The following is a 23,659-nucleotide window of genomic DNA, read 5'->3' on the forward strand; positions in this document are numbered from 1 at the left end:
AAACTATCAAATTGCAATGTTGTTTCTGCGCAATACTAGAAATTCATTAGTGTTTGACAGTCAACCAAAAAACCCCAGAAATAGGTAACGTATTGATTTCTATTATCACACCAAATAGTATAATTTACCAAAAGGAATGACAAATATCGTATACTAAAAGGGTCAAAAACAGGATACAAAATTAGTAACAATTATAATTTATTAAGTCAAAAGGAAAGTGTTTAAAAACTATATTTAATTTTGTGGGGCATCCCAATTCATTCCTATTTAAGGTTTTTCAACCTCCCAAACCACAGACAAGCTCCTTGAATATATCTACAATACCTTCAGCACTTGAATTTCTTTAAATGCTCATTTCATCTTCTCTCAAAAAGAAAGATAAGTTTAGGATTGTTTTCTTCAAAAGAGTCACCTGGGTTTCTCTCCCATGAGTAAATAAAAATAATCAATTCTCTCCATTCTCCTTCCCAGACAATTAACCACTGCAGAAAACTTCATGGCTGAGGCACAGATTTCCTTTACATATTTCCATATTTTTACAGTGAAATTGGAATTAGTGGTAAGCCTTTTTCCAATGTCCCGCAAGGAAGGGGAAGGAACCCAAGAAAAGATGTGGTATGGTTCTCAAATCTCTTGTCTCGTTACACTCCTAAAAACAAAATGAGGAAAATTCTCTTCAACTTTACTGAAATAAAATGCTGCTTTACATCCTACATTCATCACATAATAAAATAATGATACAAGACCATTTGAAAAATTACTTCAACAGCTTAAAAACTAATTAGAATCCAAACAGGATTCATTTGACAATGTTGCCCTCTAGAGGATATTTCTTAAATTCATGTAGTTGAAACAGCAGGGACTAAAACTTCAAAGAAATGTACACTTCTGAAATACATTTTAATTTCTCGAAGCGAACATTTCCATTTAGCTTTTCTCTTATGCTTTATGAATACTTCAAACACATAATACACATGCCGTTACTGGCATAAGAAAGCTACCATAATGGCTAATGCCAAGGTTGATCGGTTTACCCTCAATGTGTTCTTAATAATTAACTAACTCTGTGGTGAACAGTGTGATGCTTTAAGTCAAAAGTCAATTTATGATCTTAAAAATTATAAAGCAAATCAATCCATCCTATTTATTGAGCACTCTCTGTGTGCCGAGCACTGCACTAAGCATTTGTGAGAGTTCAATAGAGTTGATAAGGTATAAGTTGTTGGGAAGGTTTATCCACCACACTTTAAATTTTATGATTGTGGTTCCAACACCCATGGTCTTATGTGGTATTTCTAGACATCTAATATAATAAAAACAATAATTATGGTATTTAAGTGCTTACTATGTGCAAAACACTGTACTAAACGCTGGAATAGACACAAGCTAATCAAGTCCCACATGAGGCTCACAGTCAAAGTAGGAGGGAGGACAGGTATTGAACTTCCATTGTGCAGATGAGGGAAGTGAGGTCCAGAGAAGTTAAATGACATGACTAAAGTCACACAGCAGGTACGTGATACAAGTGGGATTAGAACCCAGGGCCTTGGACTCCCAAGCCTGCCCCTGCTCCAGTAGGCTCTGCATTATGTTCAGAAGCATCAGCGAGGTCCAGTAGAAGGAGGGAAGTGAAGCGCAGAGAAGTTAAGTGACTTGAACAGCATACAAGTGACCGAGCCGGGATTGGAACCCAGATCCTTCTGACTCTCAGGCCCACGCTCTAACCACTAGGCCATGCCCCTGAACTCTGGCAATGGCCATTCATGACACTGGATAAGGAGACTGAGAGGGAGGTGGCAAGACTTAACAAACCTGAACCCCAGCTATGTGACTTGGGAGGGCAAGGTCTAGAGAGAGAACTGGCAACAGCAGTAAGAGCAAAACCACACAGAGGGAGGAGGACAGGAGGAAGAGGAAATTTGGGAAGAGGGAGATGTCAGGGTTATTTCTATGAGCGTTGTAGAGCTCACTAACTGGACAATATCAGACAGCCTACAGGTCACATGGGATCAATCAATCAATAATGGTATTAATTGACCACTATGTGTAGAGCACCATACTAAACATTTAGAAGCGTACAACAGAGCTGAGAGACATGTTCCCTGCTCACAAGCTTACAGTCTAGAGGGACAGACATTAATATAAATAATTTATATATACATATATTTATAATATATAGGCTGTCCTCTAAGCCTAGAGCCAGATTAAAGCGGGCCCTAGAGTAAATACAGCTACATCCCTAGGACTTGGACAAAGAGGGGACCCTAAGCATCACCCAGTGATACACAATGCTAAAACTGGTGTTTCCTAATCTTACCATCACGTCTGCCACTTGGAAAACTACTAAGATGGCACCCAAATTTGACTTTCCCAAGGACACTGATCAGGGAAGCAGTGTGGTCTACTGGAAAGACCACCTGCCTAGGAGTCAGAGGACCTGGGTTCTCATTCTGGCTCCACCGCCTTTCTGTTGTGTGACCCTGGGGAAGTCACTTAACTTTTCTGGAACTTCAATTCTCTCATCTGCAAGCCTGCAACCATCACCTATGACTCTTTAAGAATAATACTAGTAATATAGACTTTTACCTTCCCATTAGGTTCACTGGTGAATGCTACCAATTCTTCCTCCATAAGTATCACATCCAACCCATCTTTCCAATACTCTGAGCGTGGCTCAGTGGAAAGAGCATGGGCTTTGGAGTCAGAGGTCATGAGTTCGAATCCCCGCTCGGCCACTTGTCAGCTGTGTGACTGTGGGCAAGTCACTTAACTTCTCTGTGCTTCAGTTACCTCATCTGTAAAATGGGGACTAAGACTGTGAGCCCCATGTGGGACAACCTGATTCCCCTATGTCTACCCCAGCGCTTAGAACAGTGCTCTGCACATAGTAAGCGCTTAACAAATACCAACATTATTATTATTATTACTTTTGCCTTCTCCCAATTAGATTACAGTATCTGCCCTCTTTACCTGCTATACTCCTCTCCCTCTTGCCAAGCAGTCTCTTTTTCTCACCTCTCTGAGTTTGGCCCCATAGTCACCTTCTTGATGCCTGGAATTCTCTCTTCCATTAAACCCATTACTTCCCCAACTATGCCCAGTTTTAAAGTCCCCCTGAAATCCTTCCTCCTCTAAGAGGCACTCCCTGACTAATTTTCTTCTCCTCAGATCATATCCTCCCAACTATCATCTCAGTGAAACGTATATTTTCACTACCTTCCATAGTATTTTGAAAATACAGATTAACACTCTTAATGATATCCATTTTTTCATCTATGTTTTCTAATTGTAAATACTTTGTTGACTGTAACTGTTGCTAGTTTGTAAACTCCTTAAGGGTTGGGATTATGTCTTTTACCTCACCTGTATACTTCCAACCATTTGGAGTGCCCTCCAGACAGTAGACACCCCATAAATACTACTGATAGATCGACTGACTCCTGGAGTAGGCCAGGAAATAAAAATAAATTATTTGCTCCATTCAAAAACTATTATGTAGGTGTTCACATCATTCAAAACTTCCAAAAAGAATAGAGAACGCAATAAATGTGTCCCATTAATAACTGAAAACTGCCAAAGAGCAGTTGGAGGGAAGTAAGGTCTGTTGGCTGAAGTCTCAGGGGTGGATGACGTGATACAGAGGCAATGCACGCTTGATTTTTTCTTACATTTCATCTTAGTTTGTCCATCACCCCCGGCCCTCTTGGTCCACCCATACTTACTCTGCCACCCAAACCCCATTCCAAGATCCAAATGTGCAACTCTGTTACAAGAAAAAACCCACAAAAAAAGCAAAAAGCCGCTCTCCTCCATGGTTGTCCCTTATACCCATGCCATCTAGGACCCACAATGTCATGGGGGAGAATGACAGGGCTGGGTAAAGGGAATGAAGAAGAGCAGCATTTCCCTCCTATGCACCCCCTCCCTAGTCATCCCTGATCTGACCCAACCAATCCAGAAAAATGATTTGTGCTATATTGTTTACAAGGTTTCTGAAGGGAAATGTACTAGAATACTAGAGAGGCAAGAAATCTTGTATGTGAAAGAATCCATGTCTAAGTTCCAAGAATAGTCATTTCTCAAAGAAAGTGTGGAGCTACTATGGAGTGCTAGTATTTTTTAACATAGAGGACAGAGAAACCCTCATCAGTCATCATCAATGGAATTTATTGAGCTATGTGTAGGCACTGTACTAAGTGTTTGGGAAAGTACAATACAACAGAGTTGACAAACACATTCCCTGCCCACAAATAGAAACTGATAGAAATGAAAAGATCCCGTTTGAGTACAAAAGAAAACTGTCAGCACAGCATTATCAATGGAAAAGGTCTTTCACAGAATGGTAAAGAATTGCCACAGTTATCAGAATAAACCTGAAATGCCAAGATTTTTGTCTCCATGTATGCAAAGAAGTACTTTGGAATTAGTCCAAAAAAACTACTAGAATTAGAACACTTTGAGGGTTTTTTTAACCACTATAATTTATACTAGAATATTAACCCAATTAAATTTATGTTTAAAAAGGTTCAAAACTTGAGCTATAGCATTAAAATAAATACAAAAAAAAAGCATTAGCAAGTCAGTTTTACTATATCCCATTCCAAATGGCCTAAAGGAAACTTTACGTGAAAAGAGCCTGTAAAAACACAGTGATAGATCTTCAAATGATGCTGGGGATTTCTGGAAGTCAACAGTTCATTGTGATCTAGTGGAAAGTGCACAGGCCTGGGGTCAGAGGTCTTGGGTTCTAAGCCTGGCTCTGCCAACTGCTTGCTGTGTAACCCTGGGCAAGTCACTTAACTTCTCTGTGCGTCAATTTCTTTAACTGTAAAATGGAGTTTAAATACCTATTCTCCCGCCTACTTAGACTTTAAGCCCTGTGAGGGTCCGAGACTGTGTCCAACCTTATTAACTTTTACCTAACCCCAGAGTTTAGACACACGGTAAGCACCTAAATGCCACTGAAAAAAAGGACCAGCCTGGTCTGTGACAACCAAGGGAGAGATAATTCTCCTCCAGAAAGGCACGGGAAATATCAAATTAGAGGACATAATTTAAAGCAACTCAAGGTAATGCAAATAGGAAAAGCTCAGTAAAGGATATACGGTGTGGAGAGATTAAGCACCTACCTTAAAGTCACACTGGTTCACACCGTAAAAATTATATCTTTCAAATCACTAATATGACAATTGTTTATTGTCATGGTTCAAGAAACATGCTTAGGTGTATTGATTTCTTGAAGAATGATAATTCTGATAAAAATTAATCTTTAGGTTACATTTCATTTTCTCACTTGAAAGTTTCATTAAACTTTTGTACTGGCATGAGTTTTTCAACTGTCAATATTGTTGATTCTTCTGCTTCATTTAACAGCACACTGCTACTTCAAATTACTGATTCTGGAAACAAGGTGTCAACACATTTTACTTACAACACTCTGAAAAGGAAAAACTATACACTAGTTACACTTTGCGTATCCTGTTATCAAGCATAGTTGAAAAGTGGCCAGATGGGAAAACAAATGAGCACACAGGAAAATTAAGGCTAGGGTATTATTATGACAAATAATATGAAGGTTGACGACTATGATTCACTTTAAGTACTTCCTGAATAATGTCTATTATTGAAAGATCCTAAAAATACTACACAATTCTTTTCTTTCATTGCCTTTCATGGCCTGAGAGATATAGGCATAAAACAGTAATAATGAAAGTAATGATGCTGAAATGGCACTACTTGTTAAATGAATAACATCTTTTCAAACCAATCAAAAGTAAACTCCCAATTTCCTCTGGTAATGGACCTCAACTTGGAAAATTTTACAGTGGTCGAATATAGCCAGAGCAATATTCTGGCAACTTCCCCCTCCTTATCACAGAGCTAATAAAAACTAGCAGAAACCCTTGCAGTCATTTGTATTAGTGCCTCAGTTTCTCTGTTTTGCTCCATCTACCGCTGTCTCCACCTATGTCTGGCTCTATGTGGCCCTAAGGAAATCTTTGGGTGGTGACAGTACCTAAGAAATAGTGATGCAGAGGTAATCCTAAATCTAATTCTAGTCAATGGTTTTTAAACTCCTAACAACTCTGAACACATAGCAAAATTAACAGATTCAAGTTCCACTTATATTCCTTTCACCTGCCTACTCTTGGTGGAATAATTATGGTATTTGTTGCGTGCTTACTACGTGTTACAGAGTGTTCTAACTGCTGGGGCAGACACACGTTAATTAGGTCGGCCCGGACGGAGTCCCTGTCTCACATGGGGCTCACAGCCTGAATGTGGGAAGTGCTAAATCACGGTGCACTATCCAAGAATAAGGAGAAGCAGCAATGAACCACGATAACCAGTCTGTACATCATCAAGACTGTACATTTTCTGATAATGTACAAATTTCATTTAGAATTCTGAAAAAACACTCTAGAAGCGGAGAGTCTCCATACTGCAATAACCAATGTAGTTTGCTAATAAGCGTCTACTGTACCCAGAGCTGTAGTTTTCCTTCTGTTCAAAGTTTCTGCTGCCAACAGTGAGATGGCATTCAGGAGTAAATGTCCTTGGGAGAGCATCCCTGGCACACTCGGTCCATGAAAGTACCGTAGAGCATTTTTCACGGCCCCGGGCCATTTGGATGAGCACTATTTTGACACCAATGGCTAAAAGAGGAAATGTGTGCTGACAATTTATGGTGAGCCATCCACATTCTCTCACCCGGTACCCCTGTGTCCAGTTTTGCTGGGTGGGAGGATGTGGGATGAGATGGCCAGGTTAGGGGTGTGTGGAGGTGTGGTGTATTTGGAATTGATGAGGTTAGAAATGGCATTATCCTTGACTCCTCTCTCCCTTTCAATGTCCATATACAGACTGTTACTAAATCTGTCAGGTTTTCCTTCACATCAGTGATCTTTATTAAGTACTAAGGACTTGGGAGAGTAACAGAGTTGGGAGATATGTTCCCTGCCCACAAGGACCTTAGAGTCTTAAGAGGGGACGGACTCCCATTTTGCAGATGAGGAAACTAAAGCACAAAGTAATTAAGCGACTTGTCCAATATCATACAGGGTGTGTGGCAGAGCCATGATTAAAAACCAAGTTTCCTGACTCCAGGCTCATCCTCTTTTCAATAGGCTATGCTGCTTCTCATTCCCAGATTCCTCCCCTTCCTCTCTACTTAAATGGCCACAATGCCAGTCCTGTCATATCCTGGTTTGGTTACTGCATTGGCCCACTTACATTGCCTCCAGACTCTGGTCTCCAATCACCTTGCTCTGAACCATGCCTGAATCATTTTCTAAGTTATTCTTCACCCCTCAAAAACTTTCCATTTCTCTACACCCCACAGTCATCCTATTTATCCAGTCTCTTCTCCGATTACATCCAGCCCGTGCTCTCCATTCCTCTCAATTTAACCTACTCACACATCTCATTCTCACCTCTCCCACCTCTGATTTCTTCTTGCTCAGGATTTTGTCCTAGTGAAAACTCCCTCCCACTTCAAATCTGCCAGACCACAGCTTCAAAGTCCCACACTCGAAACCATTCTGAAGGAGCATCTTACTTAACTCCATTCTCCTCATGTTATATTCCCTGCCAGTACCACTTCAGAGCCAACGAGGCACTTAGGTATCTGACAACCCCACTTGGAATTTCTGTATATATCCTTCATACCCTTAAGACACACACAAGCACAGACTCATTTACAATACGATTGAATGACAGTATATGCGTTTGTGTGTTTATATATACACATATATATGGGGAAGGAATAGTGGTTTTGTGAATATATTTATATATGTATGCACAAAAAAACACTATTCCTTCCCCATTCTATCTGCAATTAGTCTCCCCTGCTACACTGTAAGCTTCTTGAAGGCAAGGATCATGACTGCCCACTATACTGTACTCACCCAAACACTCCTGTACATAACAGGTGTGAGACGGGAGGGAGGAGAGGAAATGGATAGCAGTAAATGCCTGAACTTAGAAATTATACTAATTTCTACATTGTACACTTGTCTGCTGTGTAACCCTGGGCAAGCCACTTCATTTGCATGTGCCTCAGTTCCCTCCATCTGTAAAATGGGGATAAAGACTGTGAGTTCCTTATGGAACTGTGTTCAACCCACTTATCTTGTATCTACCTCAGTGTTTAAAACGGTGCCTGACCCATAGTAAGTGCTTAAATACCACAGTTATTATTCCTATTATTAAATTATAGTGGGTGCCTCTGCCTGTAAATTTCTTGTGCGCAGAAGAATTTACCGTATTTACCAACTCAGTTGTACTATGCTCTCCCAAGCATCTACTAGAGTGCTCTGCACACGGTAAGCATTCAACACCATTCATTCATTCAATCGTATTTACTGAGTGCTTAATGTGTGCAGAGCACTGTACTAAGCAATTGGAAAGCACAATTTGGCAACAGATAAAGACAATGCTTGCCAACAACGGGGTAACAGTCTACAGGGGTGGAGAGAGACATCAAAACAAGTAAAGAGGGATCAATATAAACAGAATTATAGACATACATATATATAGACATAAGTGCTGTGGGGCAGAGAGTGGGGGGAAGAGCAAAGAGAGAGCGTTGAGAGGATGCAAAAGGGAAGGGGAGCTGAGGAAAAGGGGGCTTAATCTGGTAAGGCCTCTTGGAGGAGGTGCACCTTCAGTAAGGCTTTGAAGGTGGGGTGGGGGGGAGAGTGATTGGTGGATTTGAAGCCAATCCATTCCAGGCCAGAGGTAGGATGTGGGCCAGGGGTCGATAGTAAGATAGGCAAAACGGAGGTACAGTGAGAAGGTTAGCACCAGAGGAGTAGTGTGTGTGGGCTGGGACGTAGGAGAGAAGGGAGGTGAGGTAAGAAGGGGCAAGGTGATGGAGAGCTTTGAAGCCAACAGTGAGGAGTTTTTGTTTGATATGGAGGTTGATAGGCAACTGTGCCACAACAACCCCTGGAGAATTTTGAGGAGGGGGGTGACATGCCCTGAACGTTTCTGTAGAAAGATAATTTGGGCAGAAGAGTAAGTATGTACTGAAGTGGGGAGACGCAGGAGGTTGGGAGGTCAAAAAGGAGGCTGATGCAGTAATCTCATCAGGATAGGATGAGTGATTGTACTAACGTGGTAGTGGTTTGGATGGAGAGGAAAGGGCAGATCTTGGCGATGTTGTGAAGGTGTGACCAGCAGGAATTGGTGACACACTGGATATGTGGGGTGAATAAGTGAGTGGATTCAAGGATGACATCAAGGTTCCGGGCTTGTGAGATGGGAAGGATGGTAGTGTTGTTCACAGTGACGGGAAAGTTCAGGAGAGGACAGGGCTTGGGAGGGAAGATAAGGAGCTCTGTCTTGGACATGCTGAGTTTAAGGTGGTGGGAGGCCATCCAAGTAGAGATGCCCTGACGGCAGAAAGAGGCGTGAGCCTGAGGGAGGGAGAGAGAACTGGGGAGGAGACATGGATTTGGGTGTCATCCACATAGAGATAATAGTTGAAGCCATGGGAGCAAATGAGTTCTCCAAGGGAGTGAGTACAGATAGAGAATAGAAGGTTTGGTTTTTGGTCTCCATTAGGGCCCCTACCGATAGAGTATGGGAGCGGGAGGAGGAGCCCGTGAAGGAGACTGAGAATGAACAGTCAAGAGAGATAAGAGGAGAACCAGGAGGGATCGGAGTCAGTAAAGCCAAGGTTGGAAGACGTACTGAGGAGAAGGGGATGGTCCACAATGTCAAAGGCAGCTGAACAGTCGAGAAGGATCAGGATGGAGTAGGAGCTGTTGCATTTGGCAAGGGGGTCATTGGTGATCTTTGAGATGGTGGTTTCAGTGGAGTGAAGGGGGTGGAAGCCAGATTGGAGGGGGTTCAGGAGAGAGTTGGAGGAGAGGCATTTGAGGCAGTGAGTGTAGACAACTCACTCAAAGAGTTTGGAGAGAAAGGGTAGGATTGAGATAGGGAGATAACTGGCAGGAGCTGTGGGAACAAGGGAGGCTATTTTAGGATGGTGGAGATGTGGGCATGTTTGAAGGCAGTGGGTAAGAAGCCACTGATTGTTTCAGCGAGTTGGGGGAGAGTGGGAGAAAGTGAGGACACCTTGGTGAGGGCATCAGGGAACACAATATCATCCAGAGAGAACCAGATCTCAGTAATGGTGAGGAACAAGTTGAGGTCAAAGGGAAATTTTTGCCTCAATGTAGCAGAGGTTTCACAAATAGGGTTGCACGGTGCCAAGGGAAGGATGAGAGGGATAAAGGTAAGTTGAATAAGAGTGAGTTGATGACAGGCAATGTTGGGGAAGTGTGGTTTGGGGCTGCAGTGGGAGATGATGGGGATGAGGTGATGAGTGGGTGCTATGGAGAACAACATGCTGAAGGCTTACTTTCGCAAATTTCCATGTTCTAAAAGTTATGAAGGTCTCAACCCAGATGTCCAGGTCAGGCTGGAATGAGCAGGGCACAGGTAAATGATGGAGAGCAAGTAGAAAGCTGGTACCTGGCCCCTGAAGTAGGGAAGGGGTGACTTTAGCTTGCTGTTCCTTTGATTATTCTTAAAAACCTCATCTGTTACTGAATCCGATTTTTGTGTGTTCCTCTGTCTGCCTATTGTCCTTGGAAGGAGATAAAAAGACTCTGTGCTGGCACTGCCTGTTACCAGCCCTGTCCTCCTACCCAGTCTCTGAGGTGTTGCTGAGTTTGGTGTGGTAATTACAGGTGGGCCCAGGTCCTCTTTCCCTCCTCTCTCTCCACACGTATTCAATTTATGTAAAGTATCTGTATAGAGAATTTTAAAGAATGGGATTCTTTAGTGTTCAAATTTGAAAAAGGATCGAATACTTAAACGTGAATAGCTCAAAGGACAGATTTTTTAAAAAATTGCTAATTCAGAAAAGCTCTTCATAATTCGTATTTATGCTTTTAGGCTTTAGTGTACATGTAAATGAATTGAGGGGCTGAGCTTCTCCCACATTCCCACAAAACACTCTTCTAGCTATAGAAGATATTAAGAAACACCAAGGCCTGTTGGAATGGGCACGTGCTTGGGAGTCAGAGGACCTGGGTTCACAGTGCTTGACATCGTAAGTCTTAATAAATACCACTATTATTACTACTAATGATGATAAACGTTCCATTACTTTCCTTAATATCATGACTTTAAAAAATTCAATCACCAATTACTTCTTTGCATCCGTTTTTTTCAGTGATGTGAGGGAAACAGAAACTAAAGGATGTCGTTCTTGTTTTTTGAAGCATATTTGAAATCCTGGCAATCACTCTATAGTGTGTTCATGAACATTCTAGCTTCTTTGTCACCGGATCTCAAGCTTCTCATATGAGGTCTGATCCTCAAGGAATGCTGCTTGAACAGAGAATTAGGAGAAAAGTAGAAAGGACTCTGAATTGCTGTCACAATTGAGGCCAAGTTAAAACAGTAATTGTTGGACCTCAAAATACTCAATTTTTCGTCACCAAAATCATGATCTAAATTGGACTACAGCTATTTCCTTGGCTTAGTGTTTAAATACAGGTTTTGATCAGTTTTTCCAAATTTTGGTTAAGGCTCTTCTAAACTTTGTTCCATAATCTTTCTTCACATCTTTCTCTCTAATTCCCCTGATTTCACTGCATTCCAAGCTCCCCCACTGCTGGCAAACCCCTCCAAATGAACGGTTTTTTAAGGATGACATGCAAATTATGTACAATAAAACAAAATTGAAAAGGTACATTTCGCTACTACGGTACTATAATTTTGTCCACTATCAGTCCTGGATTCATAGAGTTTGTGGATTATTTGGACTCTTCCTGCCATGATTGATGCCCCACCCACGCCAATGGTTTTCCAGCCTTCACAGCTAGTCACATCTTTGGGGGGGGGGGGGAGGTTTGTGCAGGGAGCAGAACTTGAAATAATCAGATTTGCTCAGCACCATGAAGTCCACAGCAGAGCCTGAGCCTCTTGGCTCAAGCTCACTGCTCAATTGGTGGAAACGGAACCCAAAACCCCACCCCCTTTGCTATGAATAGCAGCTTTCTTTTTCAATTTTCTGGTCTGTCTGAGCCTGAAAATTGAGCGATAATTGGGTAGTGGGTTATATTCCCATTAGATCTACTTATTCTCCTCAAAACTATAAAACTCCCAAGAAAGAAATTAGTAAACTTTTTTATATGGAAATCTTTTATGCAGTTGTCTTATGATCTCTTCAGAAGCGATCCTTATAGTGCTTTTTGCATCTGGGTGTGAAACTGCCTAAAACTACAGAAGCATAGCTTTAACCACATCTCTTAACAGCTCACATCCTTCCAACGGTTGTCCATCACCTGTCCGATCAAATTTTATCTACAATTGCCAGCTCCCCCTAATCAACCCTTAGTTCTCAGTACACTCTAATCTGCATCCTTCATTCCTGCTGAGCTCCCCTCTTTGCAACCTTTGAAGCTCAGTCCGCATCTTATTTCCAAATGTTTGTTCAAGCTGTCCTTGATGCAAAAAACCCATTTCCCTGCATGGGCCTACCTCGCCATATCCTTCCCCTATCTTTAATCGCTGGTCACTGTCTACCACGTGAAACAAGTTTTTCCTAAAATAACCTTACCTTCATTTGCCAAAACCATCAGTGACCTAAAACAATGGAGAAGTTAACATTTTAAGACCAGAACTAAACTGAAAAGTGTGGGGCCTGTACTTGGCTGAACTTTCATGATTTGCTGGTGTCTTTTGCCCCCAAACCTTGCTGGGATTTAGGCAAAGCATTGAGCATTCGTGGGGCATCGGAGCTAACGGGGACCATGACCCCTCCTAAGAATAATAATGATTACGGTATTTGTTAAGCACTTAATATGTGCCAAGCTGCTTACTATGCACCGGGTTAGATACAAGATATTCAGGTCCCACAAGGGCTCACTACTTTTACTAGGAAGGAGTTCACGACTGTATCCCCATTTTACATGGAGTAACTGAGGCATAGAGAACTTGAGTGATTTGCCCAAGCAGATGAGTGCCAGAGTCTGGATTAGAACTCAGGTCCTCTGATCCCCAGACCCGTGCTCTTTCCACTAGATCACACTGCTTCCTCTCGGCTCAAAGAGGACAGACTCTAGGGGTGGAAAGGAGAAAATCTTCCAGCTAGAATGTTCTGCGGACCATGCAGTATTAAACAGCTTTTTCTGCAGTCTCAATCTTCTCACTTTAGAGTCTACAGCACTTTGTGAGAACTTTCCTGTCACTCTGGACAATCCGGCATGAAAAATGCCTCATGCCTCCAATTTCCACTAACAGAGTTGGTCAATGATGAGATGAAGACAGTTTCACATCGAGACAGTAACCATTTGAATGAAAAATACAATAGATTTTGATAATTTTTTTTAATTAGATGTTCTGGACAGGAAATGTGTCTACCAACTTTATTATATTTCTCTTCCCAAATGCTTAGTACAGTGCTTTGCTTACAAGAAGTGCACAATAAATACAATTTTAAGGTTCATTAGCATGAAATTTAAAATCTAATTAATGCTAGCAGACTTGTCTGCCTCTCCCTCTAGACAGTAGTTCATTATGGGCAGGGAACGAATCTGCCACTTTAGTTGAATTTTACTCTCCCAAGTGCTCAGTACAATGCTCTATACATAGTAAGTACTCAGGAAATACCATTAACTGACTGATTTTGAAGACACCTTGTTATTGTTTATTCTTCATTTTAAAAGCATATTGTAATGGATATCATCCACAGTGATTTGAGTCAAGTTTTAAAACAAGCTTGGACAGTGATTATCATTTTTACATACAAGAGATCCAGGAAAGAAACCAGACCTTGTGCTGATTTTATTAGTTCCATAAATTAATCTCTATTGACACCCATGGAGCCCCAAGGCAGCCACTATGGCAATTTACAGTGCTCTCTAGCACATTAGTGGGGAAACAATACCCTTAAGAAAAGGCTGATGCGTTTATAGCTTTGCATGAAAATATTCCTAAAATGTGTCTTAGAGCTGATGTCTAATGCAGAAATTAAAATTGCCTACAATTCAGTCTAAATTGCTGTTTATCAGAAGTGATTTCACCTAGTTTAGGGCTCAAAAAAAAGCAAAACCCAATGCTACTGTGGTTAAGATAAGCCTGCTCAGCTTCTACAAGGGAAGACAAAGATAGGAGGTGTTCCTTCAGAACACCACTCAAAAAAAAATACACAGAAAATCATTCTTTGGCTTTGATTACAGTTACCCACTTTCTCTTCAAAATAAGTTACTTAGCAATGAAGATTAGAATCTTACAACTTTCACGGTCAATTTAATGAACTCTTTTAAAGCAATTATTTAAGGACTATGGTTCCTTATTTTCCCTTTACTCTGCATGGTGAAGTCATTTTCATATGAAACTAATTAGCGTTAAATATCTTGGATCACTTAAGCTTCCGCACTGCGAAATAATTAACCTTTTTTTTTTTTAAGGTATATACTTTGAGATGTGCATAGAACATGTACAAAACAACTATCAGCATGGCCTAATAGAAGGACCTCAGATTGGAAGTCAGAGGACATGGGCTCAAATCACGACTCCGTCGCATATCTGTTGGACGATCCTGGGCAAGTCTCTGCCACTTGTCTGTATCCTCAGTCAAGTCACACGTTCTCTGGGGACCCATTTGTAAAATGGGAATTCAAGGGCTGTTCTCCCTCTCAACTGAGGCTGTAAACTCCACGCAGGATGGGGCCTACGTCCGACCTGACTGGTTTGCATCCAGCTCATCACCTAGTACAACGTATGGCACAGAGTAAGCACTTAAAAAAATCAATGATATTTACTAAGCACTTTCTATGTGCAGAGCACTGTACAAAGCCCCTGAGAGAGACTACAACAGAGTTGGCAGACACATTCCTTTCCTCCAACAAGCCAACACCACATTTACTAAGATATCTGTTCTAACAAGGATTTGTCCAGTGAAACAGACCCTAAGGGCTGTATAGGTTCGAATGATTAAGTCACATTCCTAGTCCTTTGTAATTTTCTGACTTCCTTATTATTTCTGGCCCCTGACGAGTATTATAAATTGTAACATTTGATTATTTGCTTTTAAGAGCCAAATTGATAAGTAGTAATAAATAATAACAAAATAATGGTATGTGTTAAGCACTTACTGTGTTCCAGGCACTTTTCTAAGCGCCGGGGTAGATACAAGATAATTGGGTTGAGCTCAGTCTCTGTTCCGCACAGGGCTCACAGTCTTAATCTCCAATTCATAAAGGAGTAATGTGACTTGTCCAAGGCCACACAGCAGAAAAGTGGCAGAGCCAGGATTAGAAACTGTGACCTACTGATCCTCCGGGCCTGTGCTCTATCCACTACGCCATACTGCTTCTCCACTGCCTTACCCTGTAATAATGATAGTTATTATGATATTTGTGAAGCGCTTACTATGTGCCAGGCAAGTGCTGGGGCAGATACAAGAAACTTGGGGTGGACACAGTCCCTGTCCCACGTGGGGCTCACAGTCTTAATCCCCATTTTAGAGATGAGGGAACTGAGGCACAGAGAAGTGAAGTGACTTGCCCAAGGTCACCCAGCAGACAAGAGGCAGAGAGAGGATTAGAACCTATGATCTTTTGACTCCCAGGCCCGTGCTCCATCCACTAGGCCATCGTACTGCCTTGTCTTGTACACTCGAAGCTACCCTCTGGATTTTTTTCAATGGTGGATGGGAAACAATGTTCAGGACTAATCAGGATGGAAATTGGGCTATGCCCTCCCTCCTCAAATCCGCCAATCACGCTTCCCTCTTTCAAAGCCCTACTGAAGGCTCACCTCCTCCAAGAGGACTTCCCAGACTAAGGCCTCTTTTTCCTCAGCTCCCCATCGCAGGGCTGTTCTCCCTCTCAACTTAGGCAGTAAACTCCATGCAGGATGGGGCCTACGTCCAACCTGACTGGTTTGCATCCAGCTCATCACCTAGTACAATGTATGGCACAGAGTAAGCACTTAAAAAAAATCAATGATATTTACTCAGCCCTTAATACGTGCAGAGCACATCTGCACATTGCCCCAACTCTCTCCCTTTGCTCTATCCCCCTCCCCGCCACACAGCACTTGTGTATATATAAGTACGTATCCATAATTCTATTTATGTTACCGCTTATTTACTTGTTCTGATGGGTCTATATATATATTTATAATTCTATTTATTTACATTGATGCAACTGATGCCTTTTTGTTTTGATATCTGCCTCCTCTCTTCTAGACTGTGAGCCCATTGTGGGCACAGACTGTCTCTGTTGCTGAATTGTTCTTTCCAAGCTCTTAGTACAGAGCTCCGCACATAGTAAGCGCTCAACAAATACGACTGAACGAATGGGGGAAAGATAACATTGCTCTAGACTGTGAGCTTGCTGTGGACAGGAATAGTCACTCTTTATTGCTGTTTTGTGCTTTCCCAAGCACTCAGTACATTGCTCTGCACACAGTAAGCGCTCGATAAATCCGACTGACTGATGTGAGCCCGCTGTGGGCAGGGATTGTCTCTCTTTATTGCTGAATTGTACATCCCAAGCGTAGTAATTTTCTGATTTCCTTATTGTTCTCTGACCCCTGATGAGCATTATAAATTATAACATTATTTGATTATTTGCTTTTAAGAGCCAAAACCTCTCTGTACATTGCTCTGCACACAGTAAGCACTCTATAAATATGACAATGAATGCATGAACTTGTCTGTGGGGTGATCTTGGGCAAGCCACTTCACTTCTCTGTGTCTCAGTTCCCTCACCTGTAAAATGGGGATTAAGACTGTGAACCCCAAGTGGGACGATCTGATTACCTTGTATTTACCCCGGCGCTTAGAACAGTGCTTGGCACTTGGCTTAACAAATACCGCTGGGCAGGGATTATCTCTGTTGCCGAATTCACTGCAAGCGCTTAGTCCAGTGCTCTGCACACAGTAAGCGCTCAATCAATACGACTGAATGAATTAACGAACTTGTCTGCTGTGCAATCTTGGGCAAGTCACTTCACTTCTCTGTGCCTCAGTTCCCTCACCTGTAAAATGGGGATTAAGACTGTGAGCCCCATGTGGATCAACCTGATGACTTTGTATCTCCCCCAGTGCTTAGAACAGTGCTTGGCACATACTAAGGGCTTAACAAACACCGTTGGGCAGGGATTGTCTCTATCTGTTGTTGAATTGTACTTTCCAAGTGCTTAGTCCAGTGCTCTGCACATAGTAAGCGCTCAAGCACGCTTAGTCCAGTGCTCTGCACACAGTAAGCGCTCAACCAATACCACTGCATGAACTGCCCTTTCCAAGCACTTGGTCCAGCGTTCAGCACATGGTAAGGGCTCAATCAATACAACTGAATGAATGAAGCACTCAATGAATTCGACTGAATGTACTCTCTCAAGCGCTTAGCCCAGCATTCTGCACACAGTAAGCGCTCAATCAATGCCACTGAATAAACTGTCCTTCCCATGCGCTTAGCCCAGCGCTCTGCACATAGTAGGCGCTAAATCAATACAACAGAATGATTGAAGCGCTCAACCAATACCACTGAATGAATTGTCCTTTCTAAGCGTTAGCCCAGCGTTCTGCACATAGTAAGTGGTCAGTCAATATGATTGAATGAAAGAAGTGCTCAATGAAGACCACTGAATGAATTGTACTTTCCAAATGCTTAGTCCAGCGTTCTGCACACAGTACAGCCTGGGCTTCGGAGTCAGAGGTCATGAGTTCGACTCCAGGCTCTGCCACTTGTCAGCTGTGTGACTGTGGGCGAGTCACTTCACTTCTCTGTGCCTCAGTTCCCTCATCTGTAAAATGGGGATTAACTGTGAGCCTCACGTGGGACGACCCGATGACCCTGTATCTCCCCCAGCGCTTAGAACAGTGCTCGGCACATAGTAAGCGCTTAACAAATACCAACATTATTACACACTCAATGAATATGATTGAATGACTGAATGAAGTGCTCAATCAATGCCACTGAATCTAGTGTCCTTTCCAAGCGTTTAGCCCAGTGCTCTGCACACGGTAAGTGCTCAATCAATACGAGTGAATGAATGACGCACTCAATGAATGACTGAATGAATGAATCACTCAATAATAATAATAATGTTGGTATTTGTTCTGTATTTGTTTGCACTGTTCTAAGCGCTGGGGTAGACACAGGGGAATCAGGTTGTCCCACATGGGGCTCACAGTCTTAATCCCCATTTTACAGATGAGGTAACTGAGGAACCGAGAAGTTAAGTGACTTGCCCAAAGTCACACAGCTGACAAGTGGCAGAGCTGGGGTTCGAACCCATGACCTCTGACTCCAAAGCCCGTGCTCTTTCCAGTGAGCCACGCATGACTGACTGAATGAATGAAGCGCTCAATAATTGAATGAATACGGCTGAATGAAGTGTTCAATAATTGAAGTGCTCATTGACTACAAATGAATGAATGAAGCACTCAATGGATACAATTGAATAAATGAATGAAGCACTCAATAAATACAATTGAATGAACGAATGAAGCACTCACTGAATACACTTGAATGAAGCGCTCAATAAATACAACTGAATGAATGAACGAAGTGTTCATTGAATACAACCGAATAAATGAATAAAGTGCTCAACAAATACAATTGAAGGAATGAATGAATGACAGACACAATGAACACAATAGAATGAATGAATGAAGGGCTCAATAAATACAATGAATGAATGAAGTGCTCAACAAATACAATGAATGAATGAATGGAGTGCTCAATGAATACAACTGAATGAAGTGCCCAATAAACACAATTGAATGAATGAAGTGCTCATTGAATACAACTGAATTAATGAAGTACTCAATGAATACAATCGAATGAATGAATGAATGAAGCGCTCACTGAATACAATTGAATGAATGAATAAAGCGCTCAACAAATACAATTGAAGGAATGAATGAATGACAGGCTCAATGAACAGTAGAGTGAATTAATGAAGGGCTCAATAAATACAATGAATGAATGAATGAAGCGCTCAATGAATACAGCTGAATGAATGAAGCGCTCACTGAATACAATCGAATGAATGAATGAAGCGCTCACTGAATGCAATCGAATGAATGAATGAAGCGCTCACTGAATACAATCGAATGAATGAATGAAGCGCTCACTGAATACAATCGAATGAATGAATGAAGCGCTCACTGAATACAATCGAATGAACTAATGAAGCGCTCACTGAATACAACTGAATGAATGAATGAAGCACTACTGAATACAATCGAATGAATGAATGAAGCGCTCACTGAATACAATCGAATGAATGAAGTGCTCAATGAAGACAATCAAATGAATGAATGAAGAGCTCAATGAACACAATAGAATGAATGAATGAAGCCCTCAATGAACACAATCGAATGAATGAATGAAGCGCTCAACGAATACAATCGAATGAATGAATGAAGCGCTCAACGAATACAGTGAAGGAATCAAGCGCTCAATAAATACAATCGAATGAATGAATGAAGCGCTCAACGAATACAATGAAGGAATGAAGCGCTCAATAAATACAATCGAATGAATGAATGAAGCGCTCAACGAATACAATGAAGGAATGAAGCCCTCAATGAACACAATCGAATGAATGAATGAAGTGCTCGCTGAATACCATCGAATGAATGAATGAAGCGCTCAATAAATACAATCGAGTGAATGAATAAAGCACTCGATGAATACGATCGGCTGAATGACTAGGACTGAGTGCGTGCGTGCCCGCGGCGGGGTGGGGGGGGGGGGGGGGGAGGGGGGGAGGGGGAGGGGGAGGGGCCGGTCCCGCGCGGTGAAAGGAGGGTGTTGGCGGGCGGACGGGCGGGACTCACAGTAATAGGCCACCACGGGCTCCCGCTTGTCGTGCTCCTGGCCCGTCCTCAGGTGGTGCTGGAGGCTCTTGAACTGCGGGGGCAGCGGAGGGAGCGGGGACAGCGACGGGGCCGCCATGGCCGCCGCCGCCGCCGCCGCCTCGCCCGCCGCCACACTTCCGCTTCCGCCGGAAGCAGCGCCGCGCGCGGCCGGGCGCACGCGCGGGAGATTGAGAGTGCGCGCGCGAGAGAGCGCGAGAGCGGGCGCGCCCCCGCCGGGCCCCCGGCCCCTCGAGACCGGGCCAGGGCGCGCGCCCGGGCGGGATGACGTCAGCGCCACTCGGGGGGGGGGGGAGAGCGCGTGCGTGCGTTGGCTCTGGAGCGCGCGCGTGCGCACGCAACGAGAACGCGCCTAGTGCCCACAGCGCCCCCTAGGGCGCACGGGCGGGAAGAGACTTCCCCCGAGCCTCCTCGGGGAGCCTCTTTATTCAGAATCATTCATTCAGGCATTCGCTCATTCATTCATCCATTCATGCATTCAACGGCGCTTACTATGTGCAGAGCACTGGGCTAAGCGCTTGGAATGGACAGTTGGGCCACAGGTAGAGACCATCCCTGCCCATCCACAAAGGATTAATTAATTGATTGATTCATTCATTCATTCATTCATTCAATGATATTTATTGAGCGCTTACTATGTGTAGAGCACTGGGCTAAGCGTTTGGAATGGACAATTGGGCCACAGGTAGAGACCATCCCTGCCCATCCAGAAAGGATTAATTAATTGATTCATTCATTCATTCAATGATATTTATTGAGCGCTTACTATGTGCAGAGCACTGGGCTAAGCGTTTGGAATGGACAATTGGGCCACAGGTAGAGACCATCCCTGCCCATCCAGAAAGGATTAATTAATTAATTAATTCATTAATTCATTCATTCAATAATATTTATTGAGCGCTTACTATGTGCAGAGCACTGTGCTAAGCGCTGGAATGTCTAATTCGGCACCAGAGACAATCCATGCCTATCCAGAAGGGATTCATTCATTCATTCATTCATTCATTCATTCATTCATTCATTCATTCATTCCATCAATCAACAGTATTTATTGAGCACTTACTCTGTGCAGAGCACTGTGCTAAGTGCTTGGTATGTCCAATTCAGCACCAGAGACAAAGCCTGCCCATCCAGAAAGGATTCATATATTCATTCATTCATTCATTCAATAGTATTTATTGAGCACTTACTATGTGCAGAGCACTGTGCTAAGCGCTGGAATGTCCAATTCGGCACCAGAGACAATCCCTGCCCATCCAGAAGGGATTCATTCATTCATTCATTCATTCATTCATTCAATCAACAGTATTTATTGAGCACTTACTCTGTGCAGAGCACTGTGCTAAGTGCTTGGAATGTCCAATTCAGCACCAGAGACAAACTCTGCCCAGCCAGAAAAGATTCATTCATTCATTCAGTAGTATTCTTTGAGCGCTTACTATGTGCAGAGCACTGTACTAAGCACTTGGAATGGACAAATCAGTAACAGATAGAGACAGTCCCTGCCCTTTGATGGGCTTACAGTCTAATCGGGGGAGACAGGCAGACAAAAACAATAGCAATAAATAGAATCGGAGGGATGAACATCTCATTAAAACAATAGCAAATAAATAGAATCAAGGTGATGTACATCTCATTAACAAAATGAATAGGGTAATGTAAATATAAACAGTTGAGCGGACGACATTCATTCAATAGTATTTATTGAACACTTACTCTGTGCAGAGCACTGTGCTAAGCTCTTGGAATGGACAATTCGGCAACAGAGGCAATCCCTGCCCATCCAGAAAGGATTCATTCATTCATTCAATAGCATTTATTGAGTGCTTACTCTGTGCAGAGCACTGTACTAAGCGCTTGGAATGAACAATTGGGCAACAGATAGAGACAATCCCTGTCCAATGACAGGCTCACAGTCTAAACGGGGTAGGCAAACAGCAGAGCAAAATAGAACAAGACAAAACAAGACACCACCATCAAGATAAGTAGAATAAATAATAATAATAATAATAATGTTGGTATTTGTTAAGCACTGATTATGTGCAGACCATTGTTCTAAGTGCTGGGGTAGATACAGGGGTAATAATGGTGGTATTTGGTGGCTCACAGTTTTAATCCCCATTTTTTACAGATGAGGTAACAGAGGCACAGAGAAGTTAAGTGACTTGCCCAAAGTCACACAGCTGGCAAGCGGCGGAGGCAGGATTCGAACTCATGACCTCTGACTCCCAAGCCCGGGCTCTTGCCACTGAGCCACGCTGGGTAATCAGGTTGTCCCACGTGAGGCTCACAGTCTTAATCCCCATTTTACAGATGAGGTAAGTGAGGCCCAGAGAAGTGAAGTGACTTGCCCACAGTCACACAGCTGACAAGTGGCAGATCCAGAATTCAACCCCATGACCTCTGACTCCCAAGCCCGTGCTGTTTCCACTGAGCCATGCTGCTTCTCTGAATTTAATAATAATGGCATTTGTTAAGCAGTTACTATGTGCCAAGCACTGTTCTAAGCGCTGGGGGGATCCAAGGTAATCAGCTTGTCCCATATGGGGCTCACAGTCCTAATCCCCATTTTACAGATGAGGTAACTGAGGTCCAGAGAAGTGAAGTGATTTGCCCACAGTCACACAGCTGACAAGTGGCAGAGCCGCGATTAGAACCCATGACCTCTGACTCCCAAGCCCGGGCTCTTTCTGCTGAGCCACGCTGCTTGGACTGGGCAAGCTTCAAGGGGCTCAACTGTAAAGAGGCCGAAGCTCTAACTCTGGAGGTGCCTAAGGCTGTGGAAGTCAATCTGCTGACAGGGCATGATGTCCAACCTGAAGCAGCATGGCTTAGTGGAAAGAGCCCGGGCTTGGGAGTCCGAGGTCATGGGTTTGTATCCCGCCTCAGCCACTTGTCAGCTGTGTGACTGTGGGCAAGTCACTTCACTTCTCTGTGCCTCAGTGACCTCATCTGTAAAATGGGGATTAAGACTGTGAGCCCCACGTGGGACAACCTGATTACCCTGTATCTCCCCCGGCGCTTAGAACAGTGCTCTGCACATAGTAAGCGCTTAACAAATACCCACATTATTATTTTCTGGTATCTACCTCAGTGTTTAGAAGAGTGCCTGGCACAGCGTAAGCACTTAACAAGTACCATTAAAACAAGGTCACTTTACTGAGTCGTATGTAGCCTAGTAAAGAAGCTTAGAAGCTTAGAGACGCTGCACGGCGTAGTTGATGGAGCACAGGCCCGGGAGTCAGAGAAGGTCATGGGTTCTTATCCCGACTCCGCCACTTGTCTGCTGTGTGACCCTGGGCAAGTCACTTCACATCTCTGTGCCTCAGTTCCCTCATCTGTAAAATGGGGATTGAGACCGTGAGGCCCACATTCATTCAGTAGTATTTATTGAGCACTTACTATGTGCAGACCACTATACTAATGGGAGGTGACTGTGTCCAACCCGATTTGCTTGGATCTACCCTAGCGCTTAGTACAGTGCCTAGCACATAGTAAGCGCTTACCAAATGCCACAATTATTATCCCAGTATGCTTTCCTAGAAGCAGAGAGAGGTAATTTGGAAGGTGAGCCCAGAGCTAGGGACAGCCTCAACTGAATAGGCCCTTGAGAGCCGGGAATAAAACCCAGAACTCCCATCAGTACAGTTTATTGGTATTTCACCAGATTCCCTCCCCTACACTGCGTCGTGGGTCTGGGGCAGCCAAACCAGCTATTAACTGTAAAAAGTCTTGAACATTCCAAAAATAGCCACATAAAAAGAAACCAAATTAACTGATTGATTTAGTAGCATCTGT

General features: G+C 43.0%; 1 protein-coding gene across 2 annotated transcripts in view; it reads right to left on the reverse strand.

Moving 5' to 3' along the window:
• VTA1 (vesicle trafficking 1) overlaps positions 1 to 19,964 on the reverse strand; it is a 92,758-nt gene extending 72,794 nt beyond the window's left edge. The window contains exon 1 of one of the 2 annotated variants that reach the window (XM_029054737.2): positions 19,823 to 19,964. In XM_029054737.2, the coding sequence (XP_028910570.1) occupies positions 19,823 to 19,940 (118 nt within the window). In that variant the 5' untranslated portion in view covers positions 19,941 to 19,964. Of the gene's footprint in view, positions 1 to 12,580; positions 12,601 to 19,822 lie in introns of those variants that run through there. The other variant, XM_029054745.2, reaches the window with a different exon arrangement.
• Positions 19,965 to 23,659: the final 3,695 nt, after the last annotated feature.

Source organism: Ornithorhynchus anatinus, chromosome 2 (genome assembly GCF_004115215.2).
Source record: "Ornithorhynchus anatinus isolate Pmale09 chromosome 2, mOrnAna1.pri.v4, whole genome shotgun sequence".
Classification (NCBI taxonomy): domain Eukaryota; kingdom Metazoa; phylum Chordata; class Mammalia; order Monotremata; family Ornithorhynchidae; genus Ornithorhynchus; species Ornithorhynchus anatinus.